This window comes from Lontra canadensis, unplaced genomic scaffold (assembly GCF_010015895.1).
Source record: "Lontra canadensis isolate GAN:19392208 unplaced genomic scaffold, GSC_riverotter_1.0 scaffold13, whole genome shotgun sequence".
NCBI lineage: Eukaryota > Metazoa > Chordata > Mammalia > Carnivora > Mustelidae > Lontra > Lontra canadensis.
This window is the reverse complement of record NW_022631007.1, coordinates 7,353,011-7,377,454: the sequence shown is the minus strand read 5'-3', so window position 1 is coordinate 7,377,454 and position 24,444 is coordinate 7,353,011. Positions and strand designations below refer to the sequence as shown.

The 24,444-nt window shown below is 45.6% G+C and overlaps 1 protein-coding gene and 1 long non-coding RNA gene across 3 annotated transcripts in view; one reads left to right on the top strand and one right to left on the bottom strand.

Annotated features, from left to right (window-relative positions):
• Positions 1-242: 242 nt before the first annotated feature.
• Positions 243-11,005, bottom strand: LOC116867951. The gene is made up of 3 exons (XR_004382694.1): positions 10,821-11,005; positions 8,941-9,036; positions 243-460 (listed from the first exon to the last, which is right to left on the bottom strand). It is a non-coding gene; the product is annotated as an uncharacterized LOC116867951 (long non-coding RNA).
• Positions 11,006-12,853: 1,848 nt separating this feature from the next.
• The window catches only part of IRS1 (insulin receptor substrate 1), a 59,317-nt gene continuing 47,726 nt past the window's right edge, over positions 12,854-24,444 (top strand). The window contains exon 1 of one of the 2 annotated variants that reach the window (XM_032857367.1): positions 12,854-17,637. In XM_032857367.1, the coding sequence (XP_032713258.1) occupies positions 13,903-17,616 (3,714 nt within the window). In that variant the 5' untranslated portion in view covers positions 12,854-13,902 and the 3' untranslated portion in view covers positions 17,617-17,637. The remainder of the gene's footprint in view (positions 17,638-24,444) is intronic. The other variant, XM_032857366.1, reaches the window with a different exon arrangement.

Genomic DNA, 24,444 nt, shown 5'->3' with positions numbered 1-24,444 from the left:
AGCCATTTCAAAGAAAATCTTTATTAGATATCCTTGGTAGGCTGCAGGGAGATTTAGTTTTTTTGTTTTTTTTTTTAAGAGATTTTATTTATTTATTTATTTGACAGAAAGAGAGAACATGAGCAAGAGGATGGGGAGAGGGAGAAGCAGACTCCTTGCTGAGCAGGGAAGCCCGATGTGGGGCTTGATCCTAGGACCCGGGGATCACGACTTGAGCGGAGGGCAGCTGCTTAACCCACCAAGCCACACAGGTGCTTTGGAGATTTAATTTTTATCCACAGAAATAAGTCCTCAGGGGTACAACAACAAAGTCAGAGGCAGTTCAGGTTGGCAAAAAGAAGAAACACAAGGGCTTTGGAGCCAGAGTTTGGAATCATGGCATGATCACTCTTAGAGTTCCAGTAGCCTGAATACCTCCAATAGTGCAATTTGAGGAAATGTTTTCTTCTTCAGAAGGTTGCTGTGAGGATCAATTGAGATACTATATTAATGAGCTTAAAACAAGGTCTACATAGAAATTCCTAAGCAAGCAATAACCATTATATATCATTAAAATTTTCATTGTTCTACCTTGTTGTATTTCTGATAGTAATTTAATTCAAATAGTAATATGGGAATGTTGTTGCAAAAACAAGCAAACAATCTTAGATTGCTTGAATATGAGATAAAAAGTCCTTCTTCCAGAGAAAACCATGCTAAGATTTCTTATTTGCCCTTCTAGAATTTTTCTGTATGAAAATATACATGTGCTCTTTAAAAAAAATGATAGCATTTATTATAGTTTGTGTCTTACCATTTTTTTTTCCTGCAAGGATGATTCCATAATGTAATCTACAGATCTACTGAATTATCTTCAATGACAGTGTAATAATTCAATATGTAGATTTAACAAATTTTCTACTGATGGACATGTATGTTGTTTTCAGTTATTTTCTATGACAGAAGAACATTTCGATGAATATCCTTAAATATTTATTTTTTAGAATTCATTTCTAGAAGTGGAATTGCTGGGTCAAATGTTATATGCATTTGAAATTTGTATAGCCCTTGTTCAACTGCCTTCTGAAGAGGCTGAAAGAATTCATCCTCCTACTCAGTTTAGTATAAAGAAGCTATTTAAACACATTCCTTATAAAACATTCAATATTCTTAAGCCAATTTTCTCACTATCCCAGAAAAACCCAAGCTGCATTCCTACCTCCTTGACTACAATCTTATTTCTTCCTAGCCTAGAATTATATTTGTTCTCATTTGTCTATCTAAATCTTACTATCTGTGTTAGTAGGACATGTCCAGTTGTAAGTAAGAAAACTCAAGTGAAACTAGATTAAGGAAAATTAAAAGAGAGGGGAGGATAATGATTGAATGAATTCTGAGTGGTTCACAGAATTGAAGGATGAGATGCAGATTCTAGAGCAGTGCTAGAGACCTAGGACCAGAGCTTGTACACATGGCTCTAACTATTCAATTACAACTCTGTCAATCTCTGTATAATTCAATTTTCTTCCGTGATAGGCTGGTGGGTCTCACAATTGTCAGAAAGAAGAAAAGGTAGCAAAGTATAAACATGAAACTTCAAAAGATGTTTTGCACTGGCAATCTCTGGAATCTCTGGCTATCCATACTTTAGGAATCTTCTCTTGGAATTCAAACCAGAAGTTTAGAAAGCACGTAGAATGTCCAGAAAAATCATATCTCCTAAATATCAGGGAGTTGGAATGTTACTGTTATTCTCTATAATAATGTCCTTTAAGTGAAAGATGTCCAGCAACAGTTTCAGAATCATCTCTTCCCCCACCTACAAGACTAGGATATTTTGGAAATGCCCCTTCGGTCACGCTCTCCGTGGTCCTGAATTACCACATAGTGCACTGTTTTAGATTCAGTTGAAATGTGATAGGAGGAGGAAAAGGGAATAGAGAAAGTGAAGAAGCTGTTGAGTGAGAAAAGAAAATATTTTTATTAATTTTAAATACTATCAGTAACCAACAAAGAAACCATGATCAACCTTGGCCAAACAGAAAGAGAGCAAGCAGTTTTGTGGGAAGTGTGTGTACAAATGTCAGCACAAGCACGGGCATGTGGGGGAATCAGACAATCATCACTGGGTAGAGGCAGGATAGTTAAACTGTCATTCACAGTGGACATATAACAACTTATATGGATTCTCTTTATTTTCACTTTTATATTAGGGTGGGAAAACTGCAGAACTAAAATAATAATAAATTCTCATAATTCACAAAGCTGTGTTTAAGTCTATTCTGTAGTTCTATAAAGATTCTAAGAGGTACGATTTCTACTCTGGTAGATTGTGTGCCTATCAATGACACAGTCATTTTTATCTCACATAATTATATGGTTGGCATTGATTTATTTTACATAAGATTTTATTTATTATTTTTCCAGCTTAAAATTAAGTGCTAGCATTATATTTGCTTTTTGGATGTACTGTATTACTTTCCATTGATCTTTAATAGTAATTCAAGATAAAGGGAAGAGCTATCATTTAATTGGAAAATTTTTTTAATCAGTAAAATTTGATTAATCTAGAAGTAAGTTTCTAGAAATATTTGGTAAAAAAAATTAAGGCATATACTCCTGGAAATCTTTTCTATGACTCTTGCTCCTTCTCCTCCCACCCCCCTTACCTCCTTCTGTCTGAATTTTAAGAAATGTCTAGAAGTCTAGGTGTCAGCGATAAGAAGGTAAAAGTCCTTGGTGAGAATTATCTAATATAACATCAAATATACTTCAATACCTTTATCCTACGGCAATATTTCAAGTTAGAGTTATTTAGGAAATATGAAATGTGTTGCCATAATTATCCAGGTAAGCCCTACAGATTTTTCTATACACATTTACTGTGCTATATTCATGTGAGGAACGGGGTTGAATGCTAGTGATTTCCCTGAAGAATCAAATCATATCCCAAGCATTTTGTGTGCACCTGAGATCATGCTGATTGGTCTCACATATAACACAAACACAATAAGGCTAAAGCCTGTGCGCATTCTGAGGTTTCCTTTGACTGGATCATCAGCAGCAATTGACTCAATAGTTGATTTTCTTCTTGCTGATACAGTACTTTCCCTTCTCCTTGAAGAGAACAACCTCAGTAGTCACTCTTCTGAGACTCCTTTGCTGGTTCCTCAGTGCTATTCTATTCTCTACTTTCTCTCTCTTGGTGGTCTTGTCCAGTATCAAGGGCTTTCAATTCCACATATGCTGACAACCTTCATATTTACATCTTCTGCCCAGACCAGCCTTTTCAACGACAACTTTATATATACAAATGCCTACTTAATATCTCCACTTAAGGGTTCAACAAGCATCTGAAAATCAACATTCTCTTCAATCAGGAACTGAATCTTCTGATCTTCCTGTCATCCCTGTACTTGTTTACTCACAGTCATCCAATCTGTGGTACTTTAAAAAAATGGCCACAATTCTTTGTTATTCCTCCCAGGAAGAAATATGGTCCAGGTTCCTTCCCCTTTAATCTGGCAGGGGGTGGTGACTGCTTCTACCAACCAAGTACATACAGAAGTGAAGCTCTATGATTTCTGAGATGAGGTCATAAAAGGCTACACAACTTCTGCCTGGTTCTCTTGGAACACCCCCCTTTACGTGTTTGCTCTTGGGGTGCTCCATCTGCAGGCTTGATCCTTTTGGAATTTAGCCTTCATGCCAAGAGAAGCTCTAGCCACATGTTGGGAGCAGGTGTAAGGATTCTGATTGACCCAGCCTTTCAGTCATCCTAATCCAGGTGCCCGACATAGGAGTGAAGACACTTGCAGATGATTCCAGGCTCCAGCCATTCAAGTTGCCCCCAACTATTCATGTCACCCCATTCAGGGTCCTAGACATGATGGAACATAGACAGCCATCCTCATAGTGCCCTGGCTGAATTCCTGACCCACAGAATTCTTAAGCATAATGAAGCAGCTGACATTTTAAGAGACTTCCTTTGAAGTGATTTGTTAATCCACCAATAGAAAACTGACACACTACCTCAGCTGATGGAAACTTAAACTTTCTCGTTGCACAGATCAAAAAACCGTTTTCTCTCATGTCACATCCAAACTACCTGCAAATCCTACTTACTCCACCTTCAAAATATACTCAGAATTGACCACTTCCTCCCCGTCTCCACTGCCAGCTGGATCTCCACCTCTTGATTAGATTTCTGCAATAGCCTGTTAACAGGTCTCTCCACCTCTGCCTTCACTATTCTCTCTTCTCCGCTGATAGTCTGTTCCCAACAGAACTGCCACAATGGGTCTTTGGAATATAAGTCAGATTCTCCCAATGCTCTGTGAAACACCCTCTAGCTGCTTCCATCTCATTCGGCATAAAAACCAAAGTCCTTAAAACGACCCACATGATCTTCTCTGATTTTATCTACCGTGCTATCTTCAATCTCTCTTCTTCCTAGTCTCTCCTCCCCCACTTGGCCTCAACAACTCTTCCTTCCTCACTGTTTCCTTGAATGTGCCCAGTATGTTCCTAATTTGGGCGCTTTGCACTGGCTATTTCAAATCTCTGCATAAACACTTCACCATTTTCCAGTTGGCTATTAGGGCTCTCCTCCGGATCTCAATGTTACCTTCTTGAATGTGATGTACCTGGATGGACCACCTACTTATAATAGCAACCCTCTGCCACTACCAGCACTCCCAAATCTCCTAATCTTGACTTATTTTTTTTCTTTCATAGCACTTATCACCTTCTGACATACTAGATGTTCTGTTCATTCAATATGTTTAGTTTTATTGCCATTTGTCCTCCCTTACTGAGAGCAGATACCTATCTGCTTTGTGCTGTGTCTCAAGCTCTTATAACAGCAACTGACAAATAGTAAATGTTCAATAAATATTTGTTGAGTGAATGAATGAGTGAATGAATGAGCCCTTAAAAACTGAATTTCCTAGTACTTGGAGAAATTTATGTTTGGTAAATTGGTTAGAAAATGACATTTAACATTTTAACTAGTTTAATGAAACTAATGTCAATAAAAGTAATTTTTAATTACTAATAAGTAATTCATTTTTAAATACATCTCCTTTACAACAACAACAAAAAAAGGAGAGTCCCTTTCCTATGTAGCCTCAATCCAAAACTGGTGGTAAATAAAATATAAAATTACATGAATATATTTTATATGCATTTATGTCTATCTCCCCCAAATGCTTTATACACAGGGCAAGGTAAATGGCATTCACTCAATATTACAAGAGAATAAAATGGGGGCATGATAATAAATGCCTGTAATCTTCAAGAAAATAGTAACTGAATTACATTGTGTTCTCAATTCGCCTTTCACCTGTATTTAGATTTCTATTGTTAAGGTACATGGAAAATTTGAGTGTAGCAGAGTTCATGGCTTAGCAGGGACAGAGTGGCTTCAGCTTAAGAAAAAAGGTAGTGGAAAAATCATATTTGGTTCGTACTAAAAATAGTATAAATTTAAATGAATTAGAATCCATTGGAAGTAGGATATGCATTTCCTCCTTAAGAGACTTGATGGTTAGCACAATGAAGGAACTAGAAGTGGTAGTTGCTTTGGAATTTAGAAATACTCATATAGTGAGGCAACTGCAGATTGTGACACCTTCATGTGCTGGGAAACTAATTTAGTGGGTCCTAGCAAGCATTAAAGGAAGACGAGCATGAGAAAGAGAGAGGGAAGAGTAAAAAGATTTGAGTGCACTGCAAGACACAAGGATAGATTGTATTTCAGGCACTTGCCTGCATGTGTACAGGGCTTGATGTACAATGTGTTTGCAAATAATTTTTACCAGGTGTTAGGGAGTTTCTAAGTCATGGGGCACCTGGGTGGTATAGCCGGTTAGGCAGCCAACTCTTGATTTTCGCTCAGGTCCTGATCTTGGTGTTGTGGGATCAAGCCCCATGTCGGGCTCTGTTCTCAGCCTAGAATTTGCTTAGGTTTCTCTCTCCCTCTCTCCTCTCTCTCTCTCACTCTAATAAATAATGAAATTTTTACAAAAAAAAAAAAGTTTTTAAGTCACTGCAGTAGAATATTTCAGAATAAAACTATTGACCAAAAGTTAGTTCTTGTGTATTTCATATAATATTTTCATTTAAAATATATGGTTTTAGATTTAAGCTCATGAGTGGTTTTCAAATCTTAGCACACATAAAACTCAATGGGGAGGGGCACCTGGGTGGTTCAGCCGGTTGGGCATCTGCCTTCTGCTACAGTCATGATCTCCAGGTATTGGGGTTGTGTCCCATGTCAGGCTCCCAGCTCCACAGGGAGTCTGCTTCTCCCCCTCCCTCTGCCCCACCCCCTACTTGTGATTGCTCTGTCTCAAATGAATAAATTTTTAAAAAATCTTTAAAAACTCAATGGGGGAAGTGCATATTAACCTAGAGAGCACCTGATTTAGTAGAGCCAGGGGTGGGATAGAAAGAGTGGCACATTCAACAAGCGCCCTGGTGATTTTGATGTGGGTGACCCTCTGTCCACATGTAGAACCGCACCAGGCAACACCAAAGCTATCGATGTAATTACATGTCTTGAGTTCAAATCAACCTCACATGTTCCTAAACCACACATATTCCTAAACTTCTAATTAGTTGGGTTTTGTTTTTGTTTTAAGATTTTATTTATTTGAGAGAGAGAGAGCGCTAGTGGGGGTTGGGGGGAGAAGCAGACTCCTCACTGAATGGGGAGCCTGACACTAGGCTCCATCCGAGGACCTCGGTGATCATGACCTGAGCCGAAGGCAGATGCTTAACCAACTGAGCCACCCAGGCATCCCCAGTTTTTGTTATTAAGTAAAGGAACTTGAAATCATAAGCCAGCCCCAGTTTGAAGAGTTACTTCAAGAAGAAGAAGAAGGAGAAGGAAAAGGAGAGAAGAAATAAAAGATGTGATTATTAATCTTCCTATTGGGGGGAGGGGTGGGAGAAGAGCAAAAGCCCTTGGGAGACCTGGGGATTCTTTGTTAGGAAAACCAATATTTTACCTCCAGGTCCTAACTACTCAATAGAAGGCATTACAAGTTCATCATTATGGACATTCTTATTAAAAAACAAGTAAAGTTGCAGAATTATTTTGAAGACATTTTTTGGTTATCAAATTTTAGACTAAGCACACTGTACTAAAAAGACAACTTTAAGATGGACAATGGGGGGAAACCAACAAGAGGTGTTATAGAGTCTACAAATCTTTCTAGGCACATGCTTTTCTAGATAGAACAGATGTCTCTTTGAATACAAGAAACAGCTGGGGATTCCTTCCTTGGATTAAGTGACCAAAAAACTTGGTAGCATTATCTAAGATGACAAATTGACTGGCAAACCTCCAGTTCTTACAAAAGAATATAGAAAATGAGAATATATTAAATCAATAAAATTTTTAAAAAGACAAAGCAAGTCTTTTAGATAGGTGTGATTAGGGACTAACCTAAAAAAATCACCCATCAACAAAATTTCCAAAATCGAAGAATTAAATAGTGACATAGAGTTTTCACTTTCTCCCTCTCTTCTAACCTCAGTCATCTGTTTATTTGATGCTTTGTTTATACCGAAAAAAGCAAAAGGTTTGAAATAGTCTGTTGAGGGTGTTAACACCTTTCTAAAATCCTGTGTTAGTTCTCATTGTGTTGATCTTCTCTGAATTCTCTAGGATAGAGGGAGGATGAAATCAAAATCAGAGCAGAACTGGATTCTCACTGGCTGACTGCCTGTAACTGATTTTTCTCAAAGACTCAAGAGATGTACCAGACCTGGGTCACTGCCCGCTCCCCCCAGATACAGTAACTAGCCCACAGATAAAGACTTTTGTTTACTGGCTAGGGCTGTGCATTCACCTGTTCCCAAGATATTTAATTAAACCTTTTCCTTTGTACCTAAACCACTGATTCTTAAAATTTAGTGTGAATAAGAGTCTCTTGGAATGCTGCTTAAAATGCAGATGGTGGAAAACAACAAATAAAATGCAGATGGTGGGGGTCCAGCATTCTCTAAGAGATTTTGGTTCTGTAGGACTTGGATGTAGCCAGAACTCTACATTTTTAATCACACTTTGGAAGACACTCACACAAGTGTTTAAGAGAGACAATAACTCTTCACACTTGTCAGAAAGATTTGATACCTGTGAATGAAAAGAGAGAAGGCCCAATGCAATAGCGCCTCAGTTAAGTAGAATCTTTATTGCTGTTGTTCTCTTGGAATGTCTAGAATACTGAAATGTAAGTACTCGGCTTGCATTTCCCAGCAGCATATTCTCATGCCTTTCGACCAATTATTAGTTATCTGAAACTGTGCTAAAGAAAAGGCATACAGGCAGAATCAGTATCCCTGGGAATGGGTCAGAAATGTAGGACAGCAGCCTGCCCTTGACCTTCTGAATCAGAACCTGCGCTTTAACAACATTCTCAGGTTTAGGAAGCCTTCATCTAGCAGATTTCCGAGCCCAATGCGTCTTTCTAGATCACTTTCAATTTCCCAACTTCACTTTTTTTTTTTTTTTTTTTAATCTGAAAGGAGGAGAGATTTTAATTACAAGAGAGAACAAGGTTGCGGCACCTGGGGGGCTCAGTCGGGTAAGCAGTGGACTCTTGGTTTCAGCAGCTCAGGCTATGATCTCATGGGTTGCAGAATCGAGCTCTCAGTTGGGCTCCATGCTCTGCAGGGAGTCTGCTTGAGGTTTCTCTCCCTCTGCCCCTTCCCCCATTTGAGAACTCTCTCTCTCTCTCTCTCTCTCAAATATATAAATAAATCTAAAAAAGAGGGAGCAAGAGAACAAGGTTATTAAGGGAGGGGCATCTCCAGGCTCCCAAATCATATTGTTTGTGATTGATGACTTTTAAATCAGAAGGTGATAGGTTATTATTGGATCTCATTTGTGCTGTGCCTACTTTTTAAAAGAGAAATCATAGTGCTCTGTAATTGTACTCATTTGTTTCTCACCTTTACTGTAAGCTTCCTGTGGGCAGGATCATATGTCAGGAATCTAAATCTTCAGTGCCCAGCTTCATGCCTGATAAAGGAGGTACTCCACAGCACCTGAATGAGGAAAAAATTGCCTATCACTTACCTAAGTGAGAGCCACCCTTCAAGTTCAAGCTTAAAGTTTTTCTCCTTCACAAAGATTTCTTTAGTTATTTCATGCACCATGATCTCCTCCTGCTCTGGGTAAATACCCGTTATCTGACATTTAACACACACACACACACACACACACACACACACACTAATTTGGGTATCATTCATCTTTATTTTATATCTCTTAATATCCCATGAAAACTATAAGAAGCTGTCTCTTTTTTATATTTCATATCACCTTGCAGAGTAGGCATTCAAATATTTGTTACTATGAAGCTATCTTAAAATAAAAAATAGATATTACAACGGGAAAATTGGCAAGTTTTTATTTTCCTTCAAGAATCATTCTAATTTGCCATTTTTTTTTAACAGATGACAATATTTAAGCAGCTCCTTCAGGTACAAGCTATTTATCCTAAGTAGAACATGTTTTGATATAGGAAATACTTTCTAATTGTCAAATGCTTAGTTGTGCCTTCAGCCAATTCAAATCTAATTTCTGTTATTTTTGACAGTAACTTATACTTCTCTATGTTGACAAAATATAAAATGTTTAACTTACAACATATTAATTAATAACCAAAATAAATTTCTAGTTAGAGATCACTTTAAGGATACATGTAATAATTTATAAAGTTTGTGTATGTCCCTGATAGCATTACCCATAGATCAATTTTTTCACTTCAAAGCTAATTGTAGACATATTGTCCAATAGTGAATCCACGGCATACTAAGTTTTAGCTCCTAGAATCATAACTTCATTTGTGAATATCAACATAACTGTCTCACTGTTCTGATGAGCCATTTCAGCTCTGTTTCAGTTTTAAGATGCACTTTAGTCTATTACACGAATCATCTCTAGCCTATAGATGGCAGCATTGAGCAATATATTTGGTAATAGGTTGCTTTTTGGTTTCTGTGAATTTTCAGCTAGGACTTAATGTTTCATACAGCGTATTTCATTACAGTATGCCACAAGACTAATTTGGCATACGGTGATAGGATAATACTTGTACCTGCTCCAAACTACTTCAGATTCCACAAAAGCATCTCTTTATAGTCTGTATCTTATATGAACCACATGTGCGTTTCCAGAGTTATCTCAACCCATTAATAAAAAAAAGTGAAGAACAAATTAACTTACTATGGTATAATTAGAGTAAATACCAACCATTTTTAACGTTGGTGGTAAAACATCAGAAAGTAGGAAGAAATGGCAGTAACATTCCGTGATCAGCAATTACCCTCTGCCTGAAACCGGCTGGTCTGAACAGAATTTGTCGCAGCCATCTGGCTTATTGCATGATTTCTATAGAACATTTTAGCCCTGAAATTGAATTTTTAGGGCAGAAATCCTTTCCCACTGAGACATATTTTTTAAAAAGATTTTTATATTATATAATAATTTGTTTTATATGATTAAAATACAAACATTTCTGTGAAGGTTATTACAGAATATTTGCAAATTAAATTGATCTTCCTGCCTTCTCCTTTTAGCAACGAATATTTGGTTTCTATAGAGGCATATTCCCTTTAGTTTTGGGGGGCAAGTGGGGGAGGAAGAAGGTCATTTGAAAAGTTAAAGTCTATGCACTGTGAAATATCCTCCACTCGACCCGCGCTAACCATCAAACCTGTAAAAAGCCCTTTGGCCTTAGATTATGTCGTTACTAAAAAACAACCTTTTTATCTTACTTTTTTCTTGACAAGGGTAAAACCCCACACAATTACACTTTACTACTAACTTCAGTCTTCCTGGCTTCGCATCCCCCTCCCCTGCTCCCCATTAAGCAAGCTATGCTCCCAACAACTCGGCCCCTGTTGTTACCGCCTCGTTACCAGCTCCAAAATCTGCTATTTATAGCTTTGCTGTAGTGGGCACGTGTGCCCTCATCACCAAGCTGTCAGAGGGAGAGAAGGGCGGGCTCTCAATTCAGCAGTGTGTACACAAATTATAGATTAACCAGGTTTAGATGAGCCCACATGATGTTGGGGAGCCTGAAGGTAAGAGGAGAAATGAGAGGCTCCCGGACTTCCGCAGATGCCGGGTCCCCCAATTCACGTATCATACGCCACTGAATGGCGCCTATGGTTCTTCTCTTTTATTTTTTTTTACTACGCTTCGCAACCTACCTTGGTACCCTCACCCTCTGTCCCCACCTCCCCTCCTGCTGCAATGCAAGTCTTGAAAGACAGACAGGCCTACCAATCAGCAGGCTTCCCCAAGAAACAGCCCCCGCCCCCCACCCCCGCTTTAGGCCCAGGCGCGCTCCTCGTCGCCCAGCGAGCCGGGCCACCGAGCATGCCCAGCACTTCCACAGCTGCGTTTCCCCAGGAGCATCCCGCAGTGTCTGAGGGCTGGAGGCGAAGGACGGTCTCCGGCGTGGAGAGGGGACAGAAACCCCAAGCCGGCCAGGAATGGGGAGGGGGAATAAATAAGACAGCACTACACCAAATGACAAACGTCATCTTCGTAGGGTCCTTACTGCCAGCCGGACAAGCAAGGGACACACTGATTGTTTATAGGTCGGCTTAAAAAAAAAAAAAAAGAAAGAAAGAAAGAAAAGAAAAGAAAGAAAAAGAAAAGAAAAGAAAAAGAAAAACAACTTCGGCGAGCGTTTGCTTGTGGTGAGAATGATACCCCAAGGTAACTCTAAGAGTCTGTTCAAGTAGATCCAGGATGCTGGCCTGTTCTACTCGTGAAGTACCCATTTTCCCTTAGCACGATCCTTGTTTTCTCCCGATTATCCTTGTGGTCAAGGGTAAAAATTTTATAGGGCGGTTCAGTGGGTGTGGAAGCTGTGCGTGAAACAAACTCTTAAGCCAATATTTACACAATAGGGTTTTGGCCTTACGAACCTCTCTAGGTCCCTAACATCTTTTTAAAAATACAGATAGGTTCCGGAATATGATAAGGGGCATCTCATTTTCTCGCCAAGACTTTACCCCTGTGGATCCCCACCCCTTCCCTAGGAAGAAGGTGGGGGGAGCCGTGATATTTACATTTTCTCCCTAATTGATCAGCGGCTAGCCCCACAGAGCCAGACAGAGGACACAATACGGGGATCCCTCTTTTCATTTCGGAGTGACAAGAATCCCCCAACATATGCCCTTGGGCGCCCCTCTGTTCCTTCGAGGTACATCCCTGCAGTGATTTCGGGGATTCCAAGGTGGAAGGCTGGCCCAGAAGTCCCTTAGTAGACCTTATAAAAACACAGATTTCCTCACTGTGGCCTATCACCCTGAAACTGAAATCTAGCCTTTATATGTTCTGGGAGAAAAAGGTTTGACTAGAAACCTCCCTCTCTAGGGGTCGATCTTACCTGTTAGGTAAGATCTAGCCCAGCTCCCGCGCCCCCTCCTCCCTGGACCCTCCCACTCAGGGCCGCGTAGCCGCAGAGCCCCCCCGCCGACCCCCACCCTCACTCCTGCGTCTTCCCGAGCTCGCCCCCCGCCCCCGCTGCCGTTTTCCCAGACTCCCCTCGTGCTTTCGGGTAGCCACCCAAACACACCCGCCCGCACCAGCGGCGGGGATTCCTGCGGGCCGGGGGCGCCCTGGGTGGCGCGCGGGGAGGACTGCTCTGCGTAGGGGCTGGCGGCCGCGCAGGGGCGCTGCCCGAGCGCTGCGCCGGGGCCCAGGGCGGGCGCCGCTGCGGCACGGCCGGGGGGCGGAGAGGGGCGTGCGCGGGGCGGGCTCGGCCGGGAATGTAGAGACCCGGGCGGGAGCCTCCCGGCGGCGGTGGCGGTGGCGGCGGTGGCGGCGGCCCGGCTGCGGAGCGCGGAGGCTCCGTCACGTGTTTTTTCTCCTCCGAGTGAGACGGCGGCGCGGTCGGCGGGGGCCGGCGCGCAGAGCCAGACGCCGCCGCTTGTTTTGGTTGGGGCTCTCGGCAACTCTCCGAGAAAGAGGAGGGAGGAGGGGAGAAGTAACTGCAGAGGCAGCGCCTCCCGGGGAAGAGGCGTCTTCCCTGACTCCTTCCCAAACCTCCCCCTTTGCCTCCCGCCCTCGTCCCCTCCCCTCCTCCCCTGCCGACTGGAGCGAGGGGCAGGGATGAGCCTGTCCCTCCGGCGCGTCCCCAGCTCCCTCGGCTGCCTAGTAGCGTTTTGCGTGGAAAAGGCACTTTCTCCGCCCGCCGAGATGGGCCCGAATGGGGGCTGCAGCGGACCCGTCTGCGGGCGGCGGCAGCAGCAGCAGCAACAGCCGCAGCGCCGCGGTCTCTGCGATTGAGCTGGTATTTGGGCGGCTGGTGGCGGCGGGGCGGTTGGGGGGTGGGAGGAGGCGGAGGAGGAGGCGAAGGAGGAGGAGGAGGAGGGAGAACCCCGTGCAACGTTGGGACTTGGCAGCTCGCCTCCCCCTGCCCAAGGATATTTAATTTGCCTCGGGAATCGCTACTTCCAGAGGGGAACTCAGGAGGGAAGGCGCGCGCGCCTGGAGGGGCAGCGCGGGGACCCCCGGCCGCCGCCGCCCGTCTGCGCCAGACTCCAGCCCCGGTGGCAAGAGATGCATCTTCGCTCCTTCCTGGCCGCGGCGGCTGCGAGGAGACTCGGCACTTGGAGGATCCGGGCTTCACTCACCCAGGACGCACTGCCTCCCCCTCAGGGCATGAAACGCCCGTAAACTCCGGCCGCGGCCGTCTCCTTGGCGCAGCAGCTGCGTCCCCCTTCGGCTGCCCCTCCCCAGCGCGGGGGGCGGCGTGGCTTTCGGAGTCGGGGGTTCGGCTGTCTCCAGCCCTGTTTGCATGTGCGGGGCCGCGGCGAGGAGCCTCCGCCCCCCACCCGGTTGTTTTTCGGCGCCTCCCTCTCCTCGGCGGCGGTGGCGGCGGCGGCAGCATGGCGAGCCCTCCCGAGACCGACGGCTTCTCGGACGTGCGCAAGGTGGGCTACCTGCGCAAACCCAAGAGCATGCACAAGCGCTTCTTCGTGCTGCGGGCGGCCAGCGAGGCGGGGGGCCCAGCGCGCCTCGAGTACTACGAGAACGAGAAGAAGTGGCGGCACAAGTCGAGCGCCCCCAAACGCTCGATCCCCCTCGAGAGCTGTTTCAACATCAACAAGCGGGCCGACTCCAAGAACAAGCACCTGGTGGCCCTTTACACCCGGGACGAGCACTTTGCCATCGCGGCGGACAGCGAGGCCGAGCAGGACAGCTGGTACCAGGCCCTCCTGCAGCTGCACAACCGGGCCAAGGGCCACCACGACGGGGCGGCAGCCCCCGGGGCAGGAGGAGGTGGGGGCAGCTGCAGCGGCAGCTCTGGCCTCGGGGAGGCTGGGGAGGACTTGAGTTACGGGGACGTGCCCCCAGGACCTGCGTTCAAGGAGGTCTGGCAGGTGATCCTGAAACCCAAGGGTCTGGGTCAGACAAAGAACCTGATTGGTATCTACCGTCTCTGCCTGACCAGCAAGACCATCAGCTTCGTGAAGCTGAACTCGGAGGCGGCTGCTGTGGTGCTGCAGCTGATGAACATCAGACGCTGCGGCCACTCAGAGAACTTCTTCTTCATCGAGGTGGGTCGTTCCGCAGTGACGGGACCTGGGGAGTTCTGGATGCAGGTGGATGACTCTGTGGTGGCCCAGAACATGCACGAGACAATTCTGGAGGCCATGAGGGCCATGAGCGATGAGTTCCGTCCTCGAAGTAAGAGCCAGTCCTCCTCCAACTGCTCCAACCCCATCAGCGTCCCCCTGCGCAGGCACCATCTCAACAACCCCCCGCCCAGCCAGGTGGGGCTGACACGCCGCTCTCGCACCGAGAGCATCACCGCCACCTCTCCGGCCAGCATGGTGGGCAGCAAGCAGGGCTCCTTCCGTGTGCGCGCGTCCAGTGATGGCGAAGGCACCATGTCCCGGCCGGCCTCGGTGGACGGCAGCCCCGTGAGTCCTAGCACCAACAGGACCCACGCCCACCGGCATCGCGGCAGCTCCCGGCTACACCCTCCTCTCAACCACAGCCGCTCCATCCCCATGCCTTCCTCTCGCTGCTCACCTTCTGCCACCAGCCCGGTCAGTCTGTCGTCCAGCAGCACCAGTGGCCACGGCTCCACCTCGGACTGTCTTTTCCCACGGAGGTCTAGTGCTTCTGTGTCGGGATCCCCCAGCGATGGCGGCTTCATCTCCTCGGATGAGTATGGCTCCAGCCCTTGCGATTTCCGAAGTTCCTTCCGCAGTGTCACCCCGGATTCCCTGGGCCACACCCCACCAGCCCGCGGCGAGGAGGAGCTGAGCAACTACATCTGCATGGGGGGCAAAGGGTCCTCCACCCTTGCCGCCCCCAATGGTCACTACATTTTGCCTCGGGGTGGCAACGGTCACCGCTACATCCCAGGAACTGGTTTGGGCACGAGCCCAGCCCTGGCTGGGGATGAAGCAGCCAGTGGTACAGATCTGGATAATCGGTTCCGAAAGCGGACTCACTCTGCTGGCACGTCCCCTACCATTTCCCACCAGAAGACCCCATCCCAGTCCTCTGTGGCTTCCACTGAGGAATACACAGAGATGATGCCTGCCTACCCACCAGGAGGTGGCAGTGGAGGCCGACTGCCTGGCTACCGGCACTCTGCCTTCGTGCCCACCCACTCCTACCCCGAGGAGGGTCTGGAAATGCACCCTTTGGACCGGCGTGGCGGCCACCACCGCCCAGACGCCTCCACTCTCCACACTGATGATGGCTACATGCCCATGTCCCCAGGAGTGGCGCCAGTGCCCAGCAGCCAAAAGGGCAGTGGGGACTACATGCCCATGAGCCCCAAGAGCGTGTCTGCACCCCAGCAGATCATCAACCCAATCAGACGCCATCCCCAGCGAGTGGACCCCAATGGCTACATGATGATGTCCCCGAGCGGCAGCTGCTCCCCCGACATTGGAGGTGGGCCCAGCAATAGCACTGGCGCTGCCCCTTCTGGGGGCAGCTATGGCAAGCTGTGGACAAATGGGGTCGGGGGGCACCATGGTTCTGCCCTGCCGCATCCCAAGCTGCCTGGGGAGAGTGGCAGCGGCAAGCTCTTGTCTTGTACTGGTGACTACATGAACATGTCGCCAGTGGGGGACTCCAACACCAGCAGCCCCTCCGACTGCTACTACGGCCCAGAAGACCCCCAGCACAAGTCAGTTCTCTCCTACTACTCATTGCCAAGGTCCTTTAAGCACACCCAGCGCCCTGGGGAGCTGGAGGAGAGTGCTCGGCACCAACACCTTCGCCTTTCCTCTAGCTCTGGTCGCCTTCTCTATGCGGCAGCGGCAGAAGATTCCTCCTCCTCCACCAGCAGTGACAGCCTGGGAGGGGGATACTGTGGGATGAGGCCAGATCCTGGCCTCCCACATATCCACCATCAGGTCCTGCAGCCTCATCTGCCTCGAAAGGTGGACACAGCTGCCCAGACCAACAGCCGCCTGGCTCGGCCCACGAGGCTGTCGCTGGGGGATCCCAAGGCCAGCACCTTACCTCGGGTCCGAGAGCAGCAGCAACAGCCGTCCCTGCTGCACCCTCCAGAGCCCAAGAGCCCCGGGGAATATGTGAACATTGAATTTGGGAGTGATCAGCCGGGTTACTTGTCTGGTCCTGTGGCTTCCCGCAGCTCGCCTTCTGTCAGGTGTCCGTCCCAGCTCCAGCCAGCTCCCCGAGAGGAAGAGACTGGCACGGAGGAATACATGAACATGGACCTGGGGCCGGGCCGGAGGGCGACCTGGCAGGAGAGTGCTGGGGTCCAGCCAGGCAGAGTGGGCCCTGCACCTCCTGGAGCTGCTACCATGTGCCGGCCTACCCGGGCACTGCCTAGCAGCCGGGGGGACTACATGACCATGCAGGTGGGTTGTCCCGGGCAGAGCTATGTGGACACCTCACCAGTTGCCCCCATCAGCTATGCTGACATGAGGACAGGCGTTGTGGAGGAGGCCAGCCTTCCAGGGGCCACAGCAGCGACTCCCTCATCCTCTGCAGCCTCTGCTTCCCCTTCCACTGCGCCTCAGAAAGCAGGGGAGCTGGTGGCTCGCTCTTCCCTGCTGGGAGCCCCACAGGGACCTGGGGCCATGAGCGCCTTCACCCGGGTCAACCTCAGTCCCAACCGGAACCAGAGTGCCAAAGTGATCCGTGCGGACCCTCAAGGGTGCCGGAGGAGGCATAGCTCTGAGACCTTCTCCTCCACACCTAGTGCCACCCGGGCAGGCAACACGGTGCCCTTTGGAGGGGGGGCAGCCGTAGGGGGCAGCGGTGGTGGCAGCAGCAGCACGGAGGATATGAAACGCCACAGTTCTGCTTCCTTTGAGAATGTGTGGCTGAGGCCTGGGGAGCTCGGGGGAGCCGCCAAGGAGCCAGCCCCAGTGTGTGGGGCTGCTGGGGGTTTGGAGAATGGGCTTAACTACATAGACCTGGATCTGGTCAAGGACTTCAAACAGCGCCCTCAGGAGCGCCCCCCTCAACCGCAGCCGCCCCCGCCCCCGCCCCCTCATCAGCCTCTGGGCAACAGTGAGAGCAGCTCAACCAGCCGCTCCAGTGAGGATTTAAGCGCCTATGCCAGCATCAGTTTCCAGAAGCAGCCAGAGGACCTCCAGTAGCTCAGCTGGACATCACAGCAGGTGCGTTTCATGGTAACAAAGTCAGAAGACAAAACTGCTTTTAACCTTGTGCTGCAATTCTCTTCCTCTTTGCCTAGGCCCCTTTCCTCTCCTTCTGGCTGATTCCTTAGGGAGTGCTTTCACAGGATGGGGGAGGGGAGGGCACACAAGGTGCTCCCCCCACCAGGACACTTGGCTGACTGTCCAGTAAGCCTGCTGGAGCTGCGGCCCCGGAGGCCTTTCATTTGAGGCTTCCAAGTGAAGTACTTACTGTAGCATTAGCAAAATACACACCCTATACCAGTTCCGAGGCTTGTCAAGTTCATATATAAGAACCTTGTTCTCTTTACTGAAGTTTTCTTTTGACTATATATTTAGGTCAGTCCCTAGAAGGAATGGCTCAACAGAAGTATTTGTTAGCACAGGGGCTGAACCAAACCCTTCATTTCAGATAGTTTCTTGGAGCTCTGAAGGGTGATCTTACCAAGTTGCTCTCTGTACTTTAATTCTGTGATTTCACAATACTGAGGCAACATAAATAGCAGCGGAAACATCAGTTTTTATTCTTGTTGCCTTAAAAAGATCCAGGAGTAAGAGCTTGTTTAGGCTTACATATTTAGGGAGAAATGCCTATTTATGATTCTCTGTAGAAAGTAATTATGGGTGACATTCTCTTTTTGCTCCTCAGCCAGGGTTTGTGAAATATCTTTCACACACCGACCCACCACCTCACAGGTGTGGCTGCTTCTGCACGGGGTCTGCAGTAAAGTCTGTGTGTGTCTGGGACCCATTATTAGTGAAGAGTTATGGAAATTCATCCCAGCGTGTCTGCCTTACAGTTGTCTGCTCTTGCAAAGGCCAGCAGGGAGACATCACACAGATCATTTGGGGGCTACTGTACATCTTCTGCGAAATTACTTAACATTTTTACTTTGAAAAGAAGGAGTATTGTGTTAGGGAAATGCTTTTGTTTTGCATTGGCTGGAAAGGCCAGGAGTACTCTTCCATCTTTAGAGCGTTTATTGTTTGCCTTTCAGTGCAAGATTAGGCACCCCAGTATGTGTTGAAAGTTGGCTTTCCATCTTTGGTGGCTAAGGCTCTATTGAAAATGAAAAACACTTGTAACAGGAAATTTGCCTGTCCTTCATTCTGTTGAGCCTGTTTTCTGGTGGTCATAATTGTGGGAAGAAAAGAGGAGTATAGTTTGCAAATAGTGTTATGAGTTGGCGATGCAGAAGTTTCCAGCATTTGGAAACACTTTATTCTGACAAACTCATTATCTTGTGATAGACTTTTTGATGGATGCCTCATAGAATGAGCTTTTAAGTGTGTGTCTATTCATCAGAAATTGTGCATTGAGTTCCTCTTGGTAGGTATTTGTTTATTATGTGGTCTCAGTCTCCTGGATTCTAACCAGTTTCTAATATCTGACCCATATCATTCGCTGATTTCTAGAACAAGATACAGGTACACAAACATTCAGACTAAGATTTTAGGTGGTATGATATACAAGTATCATTTGATTATCATTCAGTGTTTACTTTCTTGATTCACTACAACAGATTTAATTATATATGTCAACACCAACAGTTAAAAACTTTGGTTATTTTTAAATGATAAAAAAATGATGTTTTAGGGAATGTGAATCCCTCTAATACTTTGTGTTGCAAGATGTTTCATTTATAAACTAATGAGGATTTGAAGGAAACAAACCCAGCAGAACCAAAATTTTCATTTTAGAGAAGAGGAAAGAGGCTAGGAAATAATAACTGTTCCTCACCTGTTTTCTTGGTTTGAACAGGTTTCTTTTTATAGAGAGAAGAAATAATATTTTGCTCTGAAAGAGATGACCAAATAGAGTTTTCATCTTTAAAGGGGCTTTGAAATAAAATCCTCTTTATGTGGAGGATACATTAAAAACAAACCAACCAAAGCAAAATGATCTCCTATTCTTAGCTCTCTTAGGGAGAGTGTAGGATTCTGGAATAAACTTATAGTCATATCCCTAACACTGTTTGAGTAACAATATACCGTGCCTTGACAGCCCCATGCCAGAAAAATCTGTGTTTTAAATGAGGCACCAAATACTACCTGACACCCTTCCATCCTGAATTCTGCTCCCTTGCCTTTGCCCTGTTGAGTTTAAAGATGTGCTCTGATAGTCAGTTATCGTCTGAAACAAAAGACCTGACCTGCCCTGGCAAAAAGCTTTTCCTAGGAATGAGTATTTTGGTTGTGAAAACATCCTTTTCCTAACTTCCTCAGCAATTCATATTTTTTCCTCTCCTGCTTATGGCTCAGGTAAAACCCTGGAACAGGAAGGGAATGGGGTGCTAGAGGGCTGTGTGCTTTCTCCTAACCCCTCATTTTAAACATTGAGGCTTGTCTAGTATTTCTCACTGTCTGTTAAATGAGAACATTTGTGAGGCAGCTCAGGTACTCAGGACTGGTGGTTGTCCTAATTGACCTTATGTCCAGTTTCTAATTTTTGTCAACCTGTGCCTCCCCTAACTTCATTCTGATTTTGAGTTCTTGTTTTCCAGCCTCCCCTTCTCCCATTCCCTTTGTTTTCCACCTCTTATTTCATGTTTCTGGCCTTGTCTTTTTTTCCTCTTTTTCTCCATTTCAGAATTTCGCAGTCCTTGTGGCCTACTCTCTGCAGAGAGTGGATTGAGAGTCCAAGAAAGAGGGCAGAAAGGACACAGCAGCCCAGTTATCTTTAACCAGCCTTTACCTCCAATTTGTTTTTTAGTTTTTGAAACTGCAGCTCGGGCAAATAGAGCAGGCTTTGGCAAAGGCACAGACCCAAGCCACCCGTTTAACTTCCCTTTTTTTTGGTCATTTTGTTATGCCCCCCCCCCAAAAGGGGGGGCATTTCTCTTCCTTTCACTACATTTTCTTGTTGTGATTTCAAGGATTCCGTACCTCCAGGACTACCTCCCATCTTTCCCTCCTCCTCCCTCCTTCTCTTCCCCTCCCTGTGTGGCCTTTTTTGTCTGGCGCATACCGTCTCAGCTCTGGCACTTTCCCGTTTCCCGGGTCACCTCCGCTTCCTGCATTCCTCCCTATTTATTTGGCACTTGGCTTCCCTCCCTCCTCCAAGCCCCTTTGGGGGGGGCGTTGGGGAATCTGTAGCGGCGCTGAGGCCTCCTTCACAAATCTCCCACTCCGCCCACTCCGGGCGCCGGGCTGCCTGGCCCCTTCCCCGCCCGGCCGCGTGGTCCCCGTTGCTGGTGAGCACTGCGACCTCGGTGCAGGACTGGCTCTGAGTGAGCGGGGTTGAAGGGCCCTGATTGGCTTCTGCCAGAGCCAATCAGCGTGAGTATCTGTCTGCTGCGGAGGGCGCGGGGTGGGACTTGAATCGGAGGGGTAGGAAGGGGGCCGTGGCCTCCTGCTGGGTGTTGGGTCCAACGGTGGCCCCCTTAGCTGGGCGTCGGGGGCACCAGCCCTCCCAACTCCCTCCCTCCACCTCTTTTCTCTTGTGCCTGCGGAACTGAGCCAAATACGTGCCCCCTCCCACTCCCCCTCGCAGAGGATGTTATGCGCTCAGCCTTATTCGTGCATCCAGCCCAGAATCCTAAGAATGAGAAAGTCCAACCAGCCCACTGACAGAGGCCGGAAACACACACTTCCTCTTATTTTTAATTGAGAAAAATCCAGGCCATGACCATGTGACGTGCCCCATTTTGTTTCCCTCCTTTCTTTACTACGGTTTACTACGACGCCACGTTCCTTCATCTTCCTGTCTGGAAATCCTCGAGCACGTGGTTGTAGGATTGATTGGGTTGGCTCAAGATTCTAACATTTATGTCCCTTACTAATGGGAAAGAGGAGGGGAAAAGAAAAAAAAAACGGAGAAGGAAACACAAGTGCTGTGGCTGGCACTGTTCGGGGATCATTCAGGAAAAACTCATTTGGCTGGAAATTGTATTAGGGTCAACACTATATATCCAGAGCGGCTGCCGTTTGCAAAGCGTGGAGCCAGATAAGATCAACAAATACTGACCCTGCTAGGCCCAGGGGAGCTCACAGTGAAATGAAAATGCCGGATATAGCTTGCAAATCATGAGAATCTAGAGATTCATGGCAGGGGCCTGGGTAGAGTTTGGTGCTGAGTCTGGAGGTAATGCTGCTCAAGCTCCCAAAACCAGATTTGTTTTTTGATCAGTGACAGCCCAGGTGAAAGCCCATCAGGGAAGACTGGGCTAACTTTCTGAAAGCTTGCTGGATTTGAGTTGTGGCCCTCACATAACCAACGTTACCTGAGATGTATTACTTTATAGGATGGAAAATTTGTTCTGATTTTTCCGTTCTAAAATAAAGGAAAGTAAGAGAGAAATTAATGGAGGCGTTCCCCATCCCCTCTACAACAAAAGTCTTTGTCGCCATCCAGCATCCCTCATGCCTCACTGAATCATAAGTCCCAAAGGCAGCGTTTTTTCCATAGGTGTAAATGTAAGGAAGAGGGACCGCCCTGGTGTAAATGTTATGCCTCATGCTCCTGAGCTATGGGAGAGAGTGTCTGTGTTGTTCCAGAAAACTTGGAGCATCTAACAATCTTCTCAATCTCTGCCATTGCTTAAGTAGCTTTTTGTGTTTAAAAAAAAAAATCCATAAAAAATTGCACATATTGTAATTATTTCTCTGGTACCCCCCCCCCAAATACTATCTATTATATTGCCTACTACAGTAAGGGACTTGGAATTCCAAAATCCATGCCTCCCCTGCTCCCTGCTGTTTGGGTTTTTTTTGTTTTGCCTTTTTTGTTGTTGTTGTTTATCAAAATTCCTGGAAAATAGCTTTATCTTATCTCGAATTCTCGAATGATGCAATGGAAAAAAAGAGTTCTTGGGAGCCCAAGATCTTAAGTTGTAACTCAGCCTGTGCCCTTCACTAGCTAAGTGACCTTGGGCAAGTCACTTAATTTCTCTGGACCTATTTCCTCATCAGTAACTTGAGAGTTTTGTTCTAAATTATTCTGACCTCCTTTGCTGCACTAAACATAGGGATATTTTGGAGAGAATGACTGATATTCTTTAATGGGTCAGTTGTAATGAGGATTCTTTCTGAAGAAGCTGTTGTTGGGGTCAGAAGTAAGTGTATTAGAATATTCTGTTTCCTCCTGTTCTAGCTTTTGGACCATTCTTTATGGTTTGATTCAGGACTTATTTTTACCTTTCTAGTTTGGAGCGAAGCAGATTTTAACAGACCTCAAGACAAACCCTCCAGACTGCACAAGTCTAAATTTTTGGAACCTTCTCTAGACTGAACTGGGTTCTTCCCCCTCCTCTCTTTTTAGATTATTCAGTGTGTGTGAGAATGCAAGTCAGTTGACAGTTCCTCGCATCCTAAGGTCAGCTGTTGGAAGCAACCCACCCCACCTTACAGGTCAAGCTTTAACCAATCCATGTTTATGACATTATTCTGTCTACTCAATTAGAAATCATCCCTTCTTCTGCAGGTGTTCTGTTTAATGGATAATGTTTCTCATTTGTACCATCAGAATCCTTCCTTCAGTGAGGTATATCCACTGGAGGGAATAGAAAGGAAATCTGAGAGGCCAAGTGAGGTTAGTAAGAAGTCTTCTACAATTTTTTGTTTAGTTTCAGTTTTCTCTGTCAGGTGTGTGAAAAAGCTCAATATTTCTCTTGCCGACAGCATGAGTGTTGTCCAGTTTTTTGTGTTTTAGGATTTTTGGTTTGCTAGTTGAGCTGTATACTGCTTTGCTGACCTAGTATTATTGTGGCTGTCAAGTTGCCAGTGTACTCAGAAATTTTGACCCTTTGGGTACCTCTGTGTGGATTGCATAAATCATTAGAATAGTCTATTGACTCTTTTATTCAGAACTTCATTGACTTATTCTTTTCCAGTCCTTCTGTTACAATCATATGTATATTTCTTAGCTGTATAATATATCAGTGGTTCCTTTTATTTTGATGGGTTGGTAATTTTAAGATGATGGAACACTTCACAATTGTAAGGCTTTGTTTCAAAGAAAGCTATTTTCCCAATGATTTCCTCCTGTTACAGAGTTACTGGAAATTGTATTCAAGGAAAATAGTGTCTCATGAATTCAGTTTGAAGTCAGTTTCACACTAAAGATTCTGTCATTCTTTTTACCACATTACAATTATATATTTGATTTATTATCCCCTGCCTCATGAGTCCATAGCTATGAGGCCAACTCCAAAAAATACTTTTTAAAATGTTATTAAAACATGTTTAGAAGTTGTAATCACTTTGAGTTTTAATTTAATAGAATTATATTTTAATGTGTGTATGGTATGATAGTATGCTAATTTCTAACTAATATCAAATAGTTGCCAAAAAAAAGTTACTATGAAGCTATTTTAAATGATGGTCAAGAAACGCTCTTGTCTCACATCCTGTCTTTATCTTACATTGTGGAAATGGTAGCATCTCTGCCATTTCTCACAGAAAAAAAGAAGAAGATAGATTAGATGAGTATAAGGTACTGTCATCTATGGGGAAAGGAACATTTTCCATTTTAATATTCTTGCTGCAGGCTCTGCTATAATATATTTGTTAAAATAAAGTTGGTTAGAGAAATGTTATTTGTGCTTCTCAATGAGCCAGTGATCTTTGAATAATAGAGCTTTTAAAAATGATGTGTTTGTATTGAAAAGACAGCTTTTCTTTTTCAAGCCCCTTTTTGCATTTTCATTCATGATGGCAAGAGAATTGAATATGTTGGTCAGGCTCTAATTTTAATTAGATCATCAAATCTGTCTTCAAGCAGAGAGGAAATTTTGTGGTTTTATTACCCCACCCTGAATGTGTAATTGACTAAAGTTTGACTAGGTAAGT